At 49.4% G+C, this 13,384-nt stretch overlaps 1 protein-coding gene across 4 annotated transcripts in view; it reads left to right on the top strand.

The window, feature by feature from the left end:
* The window catches only part of NPTN (neuroplastin), a 50,780-nt gene that overhangs the window by 35,627 nt on the left and 1,769 nt on the right, over window positions 1-13,384 (top strand). For 2 of the 4 annotated variants that reach the window (XM_017816799.1, XM_017816803.1), the window contains exons 5-8: window positions 760-1,033; window positions 9,273-9,294; window positions 9,662-9,735; window positions 10,114-13,263. In XM_017816799.1, the coding sequence (XP_017672288.1) occupies window positions 760-1,033; window positions 9,273-9,294; window positions 9,662-9,722 (357 nt within the window). In that variant the 3' untranslated portion in view covers window positions 9,723-9,735; window positions 10,114-13,263. The remainder of the gene's footprint in view (window positions 1-759; window positions 1,034-9,272; window positions 9,295-9,661; window positions 9,736-10,113; window positions 13,264-13,384) is intronic. The other 2 variants (XM_017816800.1, XM_017816802.1) reach the window with 2 other exon arrangements.

Genomic DNA, 13,384 nt, shown 5'->3' with positions numbered 1-13,384 from the left:
GTGCTGCTGGAGCCTCATAACTTTGTAAAATGCAGCTCCTCAGAAGTCTGATCCGTCAGTGAGTGAAGGCAGCAGTGAGGATGGATGGATGGATGGATGGATAAAAGATGCATATTTATGGTATTGGGGTGTGAACAGAGCTGCTCATGGCATTGCTGGTCAGTAGTGTTCAGGGTATCTGCTGCAAACTGCAAGATCTGAGTTATGAAATATGATTTAAATCTGCATTTGGCTATAAATTCCTCCAAGTTTTCCAGCTTAACTGGTTGAGCTCACAAGACTCAGTATGAGGAGGTGGCAGTGATCTCTATTAGTGTTCAAGTGAGCATATTTTTTCCATGTAGCAACTGCTGCAGTGAGCAGGAAAATGTGACCAGCAATGGGAATAGCAGAGAAGCTGGAAGTTGCTAAACCCGTTGGCTTTTCTGTCGCTGCATGATCTGCCAGAGAGGCAGCAATTGGAGGGATGGCTGAATAAAAAATGTTAAGCAAGTAACAGGATGGGATGATTGTTCACTGCCAAGTGTGAGCTCAGATTCCTATGGGTTGGTGCTGTATGTGCCCGTGTGCTGGGAGTGCTCAGAGGTGGTGGTGACGTGCAGGGTTCCCTTTGTGGTATTTTTTGGTGGTGTTCTGAAGCACAGCTCCCTTTAGAGAGAGAATAAACACCAGCTGTGGGCTTCTCCCTCAAAGCTCTTCCAGTTCCATGACACACAAACCAAAGGCTCTTGCTCTTTTCCACCCTTCTCCTTTCGCCAGGACATCAACAACTCCTCCGGCAGGTTCTTTATTTCCAACAAGGAGAACTACACCGAGCTCAGCATCACAAACCTGCAGATCAACGAGGACCCCGGCGAGTACCAGTGCAACGCCACCAACCAGGTGGGCTCCGTGTCGGTCACGACCATCCTGCGCGTGCGCAGCCACCTGGCCCCGCTGTGGCCCTTCCTGGGCATCCTGGCAGAGATCGTCATCCTCGTGGTCATCATCGTCATCTACGAGAAGAGGAAGCGGCCGGACGAGGTGCCGGACGGTAAGTCTGCCCAGCGCCGCCACTGAGCACGGAGCACGAGGAGCAAGGGAAGAGAACCCGTGGGAGCACAACGGAGTGGGGCCTCGGGGCAGGAAGGACCAGCAGCCCAGTTTGCCCAGCTCCAAGCGCTTTGCTTTCTCATCTGTTCCTTCTCCAGACATAAAGCCCAGAGGGTCACAACACTGGATTTTCCAGAGATCTCAGACCATGGGGTGGGAGGGGGGGTTATTAATATCTCTGAAGCTTTTTTTGCACAAGGGATCTGGTGCTCCCGTTGCTTTCCTGCTGTGGTAGCCCTGGGAAATCCTGCCTGTCGGCCCTAAGGAGCGTAGGGCAGCACAGGGGGAGAGCTGGAAGCCACTATTCCATGATGGGTAGCGACTCCCTCTTCCATGTGGCGTCCAGGTCAGACACTGGGCAGGTTCTGTAAGGAAACATTACACTTAAAACTAAGGAATCATTACATTTCAAGGGATTGGGACTGCAGAGATACTTCAAAACTGAAATGTTCTCAGAGTTCAGAGGGGTGGGGGAGGGCTCTTACTCTGCTGTGTAGCTGAATTTGTATTTAAGGAATGCTCTGGAAACTATATCTAGTAGTCATAGCCACTGAGTTAGATTTTATAAAGATCAGGCTTTTATTATCAGGTTTAATGGTAGCAATAATTAGTTAAACTGTGTTTGGTACATAAAAATAGTAACTTTCATCTTTGGGCTTCTTCTGCACACCTTCCTCTTCAGAGATCAGGGAAGGGGCAGTTTGAGGCTGAGTATTTGCAAGAACCATGCTGAGAACAGGCTTTAATGTGCTACTAGCTGCTTACTACAGTGTGTAACCAGAACCTCCCCAAGGACTCCTTGGGAGGAGCAGCTGGAACGTCATCGTGCTGTGAGATGTCCAAGCAATGGAGCAGGTGCTTCAGAGCCCATGGAGGGACCAGTACAGGCAGCACTGAGCCCTCAGCACCTTCCTGGGCTGGTCAGGCCCTCCGAGTGGGAGATGATTCCCAAGGCAGCTGGGTGTGGATGGCACAGCCAGGACACGCTGTCGTGGAGCTGCGTGAGGGACTGATCCCAGCACAGCGGGGTGTTTGGCTTTAGGATGGGAATAGAGGTGTGAGACAGGGATCTGTGTGTGAAGTGGGGGCAGAACCACCTTCACGGGGCCTCACGTGTCTCAGAGCACGAGGAGAGAAGCTGGTGAAACAGATAACAAATGGTAACAGCGGGAGAACAGCTGGGGCTTGGATCACTCCTGGGGAACACCAAAACTGGCTGAAGTAGTGCCTACCTAGAGCAAACCAGCTTCTGGTTGTCACCACTGAGTAGCACTTACTAACTGCTTACAGAGCATGTGTGGGGACTGCTCTGGGTGTGCAGCCAACCAGTTACACGGCAGTGCATGTTCCTGTGCATAACTAACAGCTTCCCAGGCGCCGAGGGGGCTGTGCTGCCCACGGCCTGGCCTCAGAGCGGCCCCAGCCAGTCCGGAAAACTTGGAAAGGACCATTTTCATGTTCTCTTGCACCTCCCCTCCGTGTTGGTGACTCTTCAGAGTTCCCTGCGTTCAGAATTTCATTTGATGAAGTTCCGCAAGGACCCAAACAAGGTATCAGTAATTTGATATGTCAGCATTCCCTGCAAGAAGCCCCAAAAGAACTGAATCCCACAGGAATTGGCTTTGACTTGACCAAATCGTAGCACAGCCACTGTGGAGGTGTGGTAAGGCTGGAGGTGCAGAGTTCACTGCCTGTTTGTTGCCAAGGCTGAGTTTTCCTGGCTGGTCTGGTCATTCCTCAGGTGCCCAAGGGATCCAGGCCCATCATCTCCCATGGAGCTGTCCATGATGATGAGCCCAGGAACTGAGGTTACTACATGGCTTTCTTGGGCACCTAAGCCAGAGCCCTGGAGAGTGACACACCTCCGGGGGGGGACAGACATTCTCCCTGTCCACCTTCCCGGAGGACAAAATCCATGCTGGATGTCACAGTCCGTACCTGTGTATTAGGTTTGCTTGGATGAAGGGACACAATTGGCATAACGCTGACTTGAGTCCTGCATTCCTTGGATACTCTTGCATTGAAGCTTTCCATGGTGCTGTGGTGGGAAACGCCCCGTGAGCGGGGCACTCACGACTGCACCCGTGGGAAATTGTGGGGAGCCTGCTGATTTCCACACGTGGATGTTTGAACTGGTTATCCTTGATTTTATTATTTTCGAGACATGGTTACGAAATGCCAAAGTTAATGTTGGAATGCAGTGGCCTGCTTTAGCGTTTGGAATTTCAACTCCCTGCTTCCCAAGTCACACCTCCTCCTCCTCCGCGTGCCGCAGCGAGCCCGAGCAGGATCGGCAGCGAGCCCGTGGCTGAGGCAGCAGCTCGGGCAGGGGATGAGGCCCGACAGCACATCCCCTCCCAGCAGTGGGGCAGCAGCCGGGATCCCTCTCAACTGGCTGTTCAAAGCTCTGTAGTTTTGGGGGTGATGTGCTCGGCTTTAAGGGTTGTGGTCACAGCAGAGCTTCACGTGAAGCTGCTGCAGCAATGACTGAGCTGTTCGTGCCCTTCCTGCTGGGGTGTGAATTTTCTCCTTGGTCCACTCCAGATTTAGACACTGAGAGTCCTTCATATTCCACCCTCATCACCCCATCTTCCAATGGCAGGATAACTCTGGGCCTCCCTGAGTCACCAGCTCTCTCTGCTGTCCTTCCTTAGCTCTGCCAGGGTAGGGAGCAGCAGTCCAGCTCCCGCAGGCAGGTTTGAGGATGGATGGCCACTTGGGAGCCCTGCCCACTGGATCCTTATTGCTGGGCTGGGCACGTCCTCCTGCTGCAGGATGACTCCTGCAGATCAGATGGCTGCTCCCTGTAAAGAACTGGAGTGTTGGGGTGCGGGTGTTGTACCTGTGGTGTCTCCCCCCCCCTCCCCAGGTGCCTCCCACCTCCACTCAGGAATCCTCTGAGAAGATCTCAGCTGGAATTTCTGCACACATTAGTGCAAAGATGGCTCGTTCAGGCCACCTTTAAAGGGTTGTTTTAAACATTTGGGAGAAAACCAAATGCTAAATGTGGTCACTTCCCCTGTATGCTGGAAAATCAGAGGCTTTTGGAGCTGGAGGAGCTGTTCAAGGGACAGCTGGAGCACCCTCAGCTCCTGGCTGGGGCAGTGCAGGATGGATGCAGCTGAGCTGTGTTGTCTTGGATCCTGATGGGAGCTTCAGGTGCCCACGCTGAGCTCTCCTCATGCCTTGTCCCAGTGTTTTTAGGGCTGGCTCAGTTCAGCCTACACAAGTGACAGTGCTCAGGGTGTGCTGTGGGCCCCTGGGATGAGACCAGCCTGGGGGATGTGACCGGCTGGAGAGAAATGTTCTCTCTGGGGGAGAGACTTCTCAGGTATCTGGGATGCTTTCCAAAAGTGCCTGGGGACCCTGCCTGGCCAGCCCAAACAGACAGTTTGGGCTGAATTAATTTGGGTTGAATTAATTCCCTTACCCTCTCATCTCCATGTTCTGGAGGCTCCAGCTGACCTGGCTCAGTGTCCCAACTGCCCCGTCCCTGGGGGTTGGGGAGGGTGACAGATATCCTGGGTACAGCTGGAGTTCTCCGTTCACTGTGGAGCGAGGCTTTAAGGGTTTCAGAGTTTGGGGGAACAAGGGCTGGTGTTACAAGGCACTTCCCCAATGGAAAATGTGTTCCCTCTGCCTGGAAGAGCAGGGCCAGTCGTTTAACTTTGGCATTTCCTGACTGCAGGTGTTGGTTTTGCATGGACCTTGCTTTCTGTGTTCCGGTGAATCGCTTTTTGTGCCTCGGGGCCAGGGCTGCTCAGGAGCTCCTTTGCTAATATTTCCTCCTTCTCAGAACTCAGATTTGTGAGTTGATTCTTATTCCTGCTGCTCAAGGGAACTTTGCACCTGTGAAATCCCTATTTCCACCAAAACAGTGCAAAGATGGCATCAGGGGATGCCCGGCACAGGGTCTCCTGTGGTGCCCGTGGATTAGGGGGTTCTCACCTCCCAGGGTGGGTAACCTGTGAACCCCCTCACATCCAAATCCCGAGCTGGAAGGAGGAAGGGAGGGCAGATTGCGCTTGAATCCCGCATCCTTTCAAAATGTGAGTTCTGACTTGCTTTACGCGTGGTAAAGCAACATCCAGCTCACATCCTGTTCCCAGAGATCAGCCAGGGGCTGGAAAATCCGGAGCAGGCAGAGAACATGCGGCTTCCGTGGCTTTTGGGACAGAGCTGCATGAGCCTGGCATGTGGCTGGATGCACGGCGGGAGCGGTTCCGCAGGGGCTGCTGGCACTGCTCCCAACGGGAGCGCCTTGGGCTGCCCGGGGCGAGGAAGGGAAGCGAGTGCCTTCATTCCTCGGGGTCCCGCTTGAGCTGCTTGGTGTCAGTAGGCAGAGGGAGATCAGCCATCGTGACCTGAACGTGGTCTAGCAAGGTTTCTAAAGAAAGGGGGTTTCCTGCTGTTGTTGGATCGAATAGCCTAAAATTAGCAAAGCTGCTGGTTTAAAGGGTGTTTTCTGGGGTAAGTAGAAAGTAAAAACTCCTTGGCTACATTCCCTGTAGGAATGGGAGCAGTTTTTACTTGAAAAGCCATATTCATGATCTTTAGTCCAAAGCCATGAGGTGACTGGGTTATAACATGTCCCTTTTCATTCTTCCCCTCTCATTTCTCAGCCTAATCCAAAGACTTCCCATAAACGTTTTTCCTGGCTCTGCAGAAGCTCCATCCATATCCCCACATTCTTTCTAACCCTCTTTTGTTTTTTTCTTGACTTTCCCTGTTCCTGCTATTACTGTAAGTAATTAAAAGAAACAAACTGTTTGCACTGCAATGGTTTACCTTGTAACAAGTTGATTTTTGTGGGTTTTTTTTTTCCCTGTTATCCTCATCTTTCTCTCCCACACCTAAAATTCATCAGGGGGAGAAAGTTGTCAGGCAGGTGCCTAGCGAGACTGTAGCCATCAGCTGATCCCAGTGGGAATCAACCAGCACAGGAGCTGTGTTGTAACACAGGCTGTCACAGGCTCTGGCTGCTCCTTCTGAGCATTTGAGCTTAAACTGAACAGCAGCTGGGTTTAACAAGGCTCCAGCTCAGTGGTGGTCTGTGCAGGAAGGCTGAGGGTGGCCAAGTGCCGGGATAAGAACTGTCCCTGGAGCTGCTGCTCTCCACTCCTCTCTGAGCAGGTTTCTTACGGCTCAGAGAAGCTGTGGCTGCCCCACCCCTGGAAGTATCCAAGGCCAGGGTGGGGGCTTGGAGCACCCTGGTCTAGTGGAAGGTGTCCCTGCCCTCAGCAGGGGGGTGGAATGAGATGGCCTTTAAGGTCTTTCCAACCCGAACTACTCTGTGATTGATTTTTAGCAAGTGTTAAAGCACGAGCCGAGACATAGAATCCCTTCAGATGCAAAAATTGGAATCTTAGTGCTGGAGGAACCCGTTAGTGTTTCATTTTTAACTTCCTCCAGTCACAAGATGCTACCCAAGATTAAGTTGCTATTAAAAGTAAACCCTGTAGCTTCCCAAAGGCGGTGGAAGAAACTGAGCAGCATCTAAAATGCCTTATAAATTAAGGCTGGAAGTAAATGGGGAGGGGGGGGCACAAAGCACATTCCTGTAGTGCAAGTGGAGGAGCTAAGGGAGATCTGCTTGTCATCACCTTCCAATTTTAATGCCCAGATATTTTTGCCCACAAGGACTGGTCACGTGTCGAGACAAGCAGCAGTTCGACCCTTTTGTTTCAGAAACGTGTGATCTGGGGGCGCCGGTCATCCCGTACCCAGAGGAGAGGCCTGGCTGGGGGGGGGTTTGATTCCTGCATTCTCTAAACAGTGGGGTTTTTGGAGGCTGTGGATCCCCTCCAGCTGGCAGAGGGAAGCCCTGCAGGAGGGGTGTAGTGTGGTCGGTGGTGGTCCCAGCTCGGCCGGGTGCACCTTCTCCGTGGCCGTCGGTGCCACTGTACCAGCGCAGGGCTTTGGCATAAAGCTTTGGGTTGTATTGATCTTGTCGGTTACTATGACTTCTTTTTTTTTTTTTTCCCCCCTTCAATTGCATCATACCCTTAAAAAACGGTGGTAAGTGAGAGCTCTGCATGCTTTGGAGTTTGTTTAACCTCCGCTTCAGTCTATACAACGCACAAGTCATGACCGTTAACACTCTTAAAACTTCCTCATTCACGTTCACAACTAATTTGGATTTCAGTTTGCTGTTTTTAATCTTTTCTTTAGTCTGATTTTGTACTGGTTTTTCTGTTGTTCTGTTGCCCCCTGGTTTCGCTGAGGGTTCGGTCTCTGTCTGTACTGTACTGGGGATGCTTTTCCAGCAGTTACTGGCTCACCAGGATAGCGACGCACCGAGGAATCTTCCTCGGTCTTTTTCTCTCTGTTTAGGGTATAGATGGGACAGGGACGAGTGGTGGGGATCCACCATCTCTAAGTATTCCAGTAGGCTTTTTTGTTGGATCTCTGTTAGGAAAACACCTGATGGCAGCCTTTACAAATGTGAAGCTTCTTTTATTTATTTTTTTTTTTTTCCCCCCCAAACACAAACCTCCTGATCCGAAATGGGCATTTAAATATTTGAGCAGAGAAGGGAGAACGGTTATTTTTCTAGCGAGATCTCCACGGTGCAGTTCGATATTGCTGAAGTCCAGCCAAACAAACTCCCAAAGCTGTCGATGGTGTTTGTCAGAGCCGAGAGGAGTCTCGGGGGCAGCGCTGGGTTTGGGGCCCGGGGCTCGTCCCGCCCGGAGCGCGGAGCTCGGCCTGCTTTCAGATCCTTTGATTCCCAAAAGATGTTTGTGGAAGGAAGCTGTAGATTTCCTCTGCTGTGCTTTGTGTTTCAGTACCTGATGTGTCTCTGTATATCTCACTGTATATACAACAGCACATTGATGTCTGGCTGTCCTTCCTAGTCCCAGTTCTCTGTACCGTGTCCGATAGTTACTGTTGCTGGTAATGGAATTCTGTGGACACCGGTGTGTCGCTAGTCTGTTATTTTGGCTGTAAAGCTCTTGGTTTGTGGTTAGTTCTTTATTTTTGGAGTATTTTTTGTTCCGGTCACTGTCTGTGCTAGCGGTGGCTTTGCCTCTCCGTTGCCTTGAAGGTCCAGGTGGAGTAATGTCCCCTCTTCCCGACATTACTCCTGGCGTGTGCTCATGCGGATGCCTACACTGTAAGACTGTAATTTCCATAACTGCTTCATGTGCACTAAGCACCCTTGTGGAATCCTGCTGAGAGTTTCTCAAAGACTTCCCATGAAAAATCCCCCCGGCACAAGGCGGGAACAGCAACTGTTGAGTGCCCAAACCAGCAGGGCCTGAATTGGTCCCCCCAAAATCCACCTATGGGAACGTTAACTTCCAGGATTGGTTTCTGTACTGCTGTTTAAATGCATTTCTGTCTTCTGTACTGCAGCCTGGGAGAAAATACAGTGTTTGAGAATCCCAAAAAATAGTCCAATTGCTCCTGAAAGAGTTAATGCCAAACATTCCTCATTGGCAGATGTTTCCCCCCCAATTAAGAGCATTCTTTTGCCAAGGGACACAGGCAGGACGATGCTGTGATGCTGTCGGTGTTCTGGAGGTGTCACAGCTCCTGACTCCTCCTGGTGATCAGATGCCACTGCCCAAGGACCACGGCTGGGGCTGGAATTGAGTGTTCCCCTTCAGTCTCCTCCTAACCTGGTCCCTTCTAATTAAACATTGAGAAAAATGGGGAGTGTAGAGGTGGTTTCATCCATGGGGGAAAATGAGTAGGGGGGGTATGTCCCTTCTGAGGTAAATACCAGGAATTACCCATGAGCAGTGGAGAAATGGCTTACAAATTGAAATATATATATATTAAAAATTAAGTCAATGCAAGCAAACAACCAGCAGGATTTTACAACTGAACCGTTGGTTTGTCTCCTCATCTATATTTTATGAGATTGAACCACTGGAACTTGGGGACAAGATGAGCCTTGACCATGTTGCACCAATCTGTCCGCTACAGTTGCAGTCCTTCATGACCAGCATTCCAAGTGTTAACTAAACCCATTGAAGCAACATACCTGCCATTAAACCCGAATCCAGAACAGTAACTCCATGACTCCTTGCACTCCCGACTGGAATGGCCTTTGATGCTGTAGATAGATCGGTTTGCTGCTCGCAGTGCGGCCGCGGCACCGGGCAAACACTGACTCTCTTTTTCTTTCCTTCCCTTGTCTCTCCTGGATCGCATCGGGATTCTTGCTGCAGATGATGAACCAGCTGGGCCAATGTAAGTGTGTTTTGAGGAAAAAAGTTCTATTTGGGCTAATCTGGGGGGTTGTGGGAGGTGACAGAACATATGATTGATGTCACGTGTGCCATTAAGGGCGGTAACGGACACTTTGGTGTGTTGTGTGTTAGTGCTGGAGGAAAGAAAAGCAACATCTTGCTAGAAAACAAATATTGTGGTACAATACCAAGTCTGAAAGCTTTATTGTATTCAGCCACTTAAAGAGAGGAAGAGTGAAATGCTGTTTAAATGATTATGTACAAATAATTGCATATAATTATGTACAGATAAGTACAAATAATGTACATTTTTCCTGTGCTGGTGACTGATTTTGGTGCACTTCTTTATAACTTCTCTCTCTCTCCAGGAAAACCAATTCTACAAACAATCACAAAGATAAAAACTTACGCCAGAGAAACACAAATTAAAAATGCTCATCATGTAAGTATTCCCCGAGCCCTGCTGGGAGAGGGCAGGCTCAGCCCTCCCCTGGCTGTAGCGGTTGGGGCGCGGAAGCAAAGCGCGTTCCACGGATTCAAACGTTCCCGGCTGCGCGGAGGATGGCGCTGGCCTTCCTGCCGCGCCTCAGGGAGCGCTGGGGGGCACCAAACCATTGATTGCCTAAAGCACGAGGGTGGTTGAACGCCCCACCTGCTCCAAAAACACACACTGCGATTCCAAAGCCGCCCCCTCGTCCCGGGGGTCAGGAGTGGCGCCGGCCCGGGGGCGGCCGTGCCCCTCCCGCGAGCGCGGGGATTGCAGGCTGGCGGCTCGCGGGGTCCACCATTGACTAGCACCTCTTTCTCGTTTCTTTTTTAGAGCTTTAAGTTTCTGAGAGACTGATGGCAATATGACCTGCTAAATTTAAGGGTTGGAACTCTTGGTTCTAGAACTCCAGTTCTGTCTGATTTCTTTTTTTTTTTTCTTTCCTTTCCAAGTGAGCAACGATATGACTGTCTAACGCATGCCTTATTTAGCCTCTCCTGCAAGGATGACCTAGCCAGATCAATTTTAATAATGCTTCCGTGTAGAAGGTGTAAACTATTTTGGGCTTGATGTGCTGTGAATGTTGCTTTTTTTTTTTTTTTTTCCCTTTACTCTCTTTACCATGAGCAGTAGCCAGGCGGGTTCACGCATGCGCCATTTTTTACTTCCTGTAGCTGTTAAATTTGGCACCGCTCAAACCGCACCGCTGCCATCTAGTGAGACTTCTTTTGTAAAGTACAGCAGAACTTAAAAATATATACAGTATATATTTATATTGGGGGCGGGGGGGAGGGGAAACCAGAAGTCATTGTGGTTCATTTTGAAGCTGCTGATATTCATTCCTTACTGTATGGCTGGGAGGAGAGAGCGATGCCGGGCTGGCACTGGGACAAGGGAGACATTGGAATTACCTTAAGGGCTTAACTGCGGAGCACGGGGTGTCCTGGGCGGCGCAGCTGGGATGGTTCCAGGGGGTGGTGGTGGTGGGATGCAGTTGGAAACAAAAACAAACCTTCAGTTTATAAATATATATATATGATTGCTTTTTAAGTGATTTTTTTTTTTTTTTGTTAACTCATGTAAATTCTCAAATCCTTTTGCACTGATGTGTTCAACATATTCTTGTACATTCAATTCAGGCAAACTTTTATAATTTTNTTTTTTTTTTTTTTTTCCCTTTACTCTCTTTACCATGAGCAGTAGCCAGGCGGGTTCACGCATGCGCCATTTTTTACTTCCTGTAGCTGTTAAATTTGGCACCGCTCAAACCGCACCGCTGCCATCTAGTGAGACTTCTTTTGTAAAGTACAGCAGAACTTAAAAATATATACAGTATATATTTATATTGGGGGCGGGGGGGAGGGGAAACCAGAAGTCATTGTGGTTCATTTTGAAGCTGCTGATATTCATTCCTTACTGTATGGCTGGGAGGAGAGAGCGATGCCGGGCTGGCACTGGGACAAGGGAGACATTGGAATTACCTTAAGGGCTTAACTGCGGAGCACGGGGTGTCCTGGGCGGCGCAGCTGGGATGGTTCCAGGGGGTGGTGGTGGTGGGATGCAGTTGGAAACAAAAACAAACCTTCAGTTTATAAATATATATATATGATTGCTTTTTAAGTGATTTTTTTTTTTTTTTGTTAACTCATGTAAATTCTCAAATCCTTTTGCACTGATGTGTTCAACATATTCTTGTACATTCAATTCAGGCAAACTTTTATAATTTTTTTTTTTTTTTTTTTTTTTTTTTTTTTTTTTCCCCCCAAACACAAACCTCCTGATCCGAAATGGGCATTTAAATATTTGAGCAGAGAAGGGAGAACGGTTATTTTTCTAGCGAGATCTCCACGGTGCAGTTCGATATTGCTGAAGTCCAGCCAAACAAACTCCCAAAGCTGTCGATGGTGTTTGTCAGAGCCGAGAGGAGTCTCGGGGGCAGCGCTGGGTTTGGGGCCCGGGGCTCGTCCCGCCCGGAGCGCGGAGCTCGGCCTGCTTTCAGATCCTTTGATTCCCAAAAGATGTTTGTGGAAGGAAGCTGTAGATTTCCTCTGCTGTGCTTTGTGTTTCAGTACCTGATGTGTCTCTGTATATCTCACTGTATATACAACAGCACATTGATGTCTGGCTGTCCTTCCTAGTCCCAGTTCTCTGTACCGTGTCCGATAGTTACTGTTGCTGGTAATGGAATTCTGTGGACACCGGTGTGTCGCTAGTCTGTTATTTTGGCTGTAAAGCTCTTGGTTTGTGGTTAGTTCTTTATTTTTGGAGTATTTTTTGTTCCGGTCACTGTCTGTGCTAGCGGTGGCTTTGCCTCTCCGTTGCCTTGAAGGTCCAGGTGGAGTAATGTCCCCTCTTCCCGACATTACTCCTGGCGTGTGCTCATGCGGATGCCTACACTGTAAGACTGTAATTTCCATAACTGCTTCATGTGCACTAAGCACCCTTGTGGAATCCTGCTGAGAGTTTCTCAAAGACTTCCCATGAAAAATCCCCCCGGCACAAGGCGGGAACAGCAACTGTTGAGTGCCCAAACCAGCAGGGCCTGAATTGGTCCCCCCAAAATCCACCTATGGGAACGTTAACTTCCAGGATTGGTTTCTGTACTGCTGTTTAAATGCATTTCTGTCTTCTGTACTGCAGCCTGGGAGAAAATACAGTGTTTGAGAATCCCAAAAAATAGTCCAATTGCTCCTGAAAGAGTTAATGCCAAACATTCCTCATTGGCAGATGTTTCCCCCCCAATTAAGAGCATTCTTTTGCCAAGGGACACAGGCAGGACGATGCTGTGATGCTGTCGGTGTTCTGGAGGTGTCACAGCTCCTGACTCCTCCTGGTGATCAGATGCCACTGCCCAAGGACCACGGCTGGGGCTGGAATTGAGTGTTCCCCTTCAGTCTCCTCCTAACCTGGTCCCTTCTAATTAAACATTGAGAAAAATGGGGAGTGTAGAGGTGGTTTCATCCATGGGGGAAAATGAGTAGGGGGGGTATGTCCCTTCTGAGGTAAATACCAGGAATTACCCATGAGCAGTGGAGAAATGGCTTACAAATTGAAATATATATATATTAAAAATTAAGTCAATGCAAGCAAACAACCAGCAGGATTTTACAACTGAACCGTTGGTTTGTCTCCTCATCTATATTTTATGAGATTGAACCACTGGAACTTGGGGACAAGATGAGCCTTGACCATGTTGCACCAATCTGTCCGCTACAGTTGCAGTCCTTCATGACCAGCATTCCAAGTGTTAACTAAACCCATTGAAGCAACATACCTGCCATTAAACCCGAATCCAGAACAGTAACTCCATGACTCCTTGCACTCCCGACTGGAATGGCCTTTGATGCTGTAGATAGATCGGTTTGCTGCTCGCAGTGCGGCCGCGGCACCGGGCAAACACTGACTCTCTTTTTCTTTCCTTCCCTTGTCTCTCCTGGATCGCATCGGGATTCTTGCTGCAGATGATGAACCAGCTGGGCCAATGTAAGTGTGTTTTGAGGAAAAAAGTTCTATTTGGGCTAATCTGGGGGGTTGTGGGAGGTGACAGAACATATGATTGATGTCACGTGTGCCATTAAGGGCGGTAACGGACACTTTGGTGTGT

The sequence above is a fragment of the Lepidothrix coronata genome, unplaced genomic scaffold (assembly GCF_001604755.1).
Source record: "Lepidothrix coronata isolate B3197 unplaced genomic scaffold, Lepidothrix_coronata-1.0 Scaffold58, whole genome shotgun sequence".
Lineage (NCBI taxonomy): Eukaryota > Metazoa > Chordata > Aves > Passeriformes > Pipridae > Lepidothrix > Lepidothrix coronata.
The sequence above is the reverse complement of the archived record's forward strand: the minus strand, read 5'-3'. Positions and strand labels throughout refer to the sequence as shown.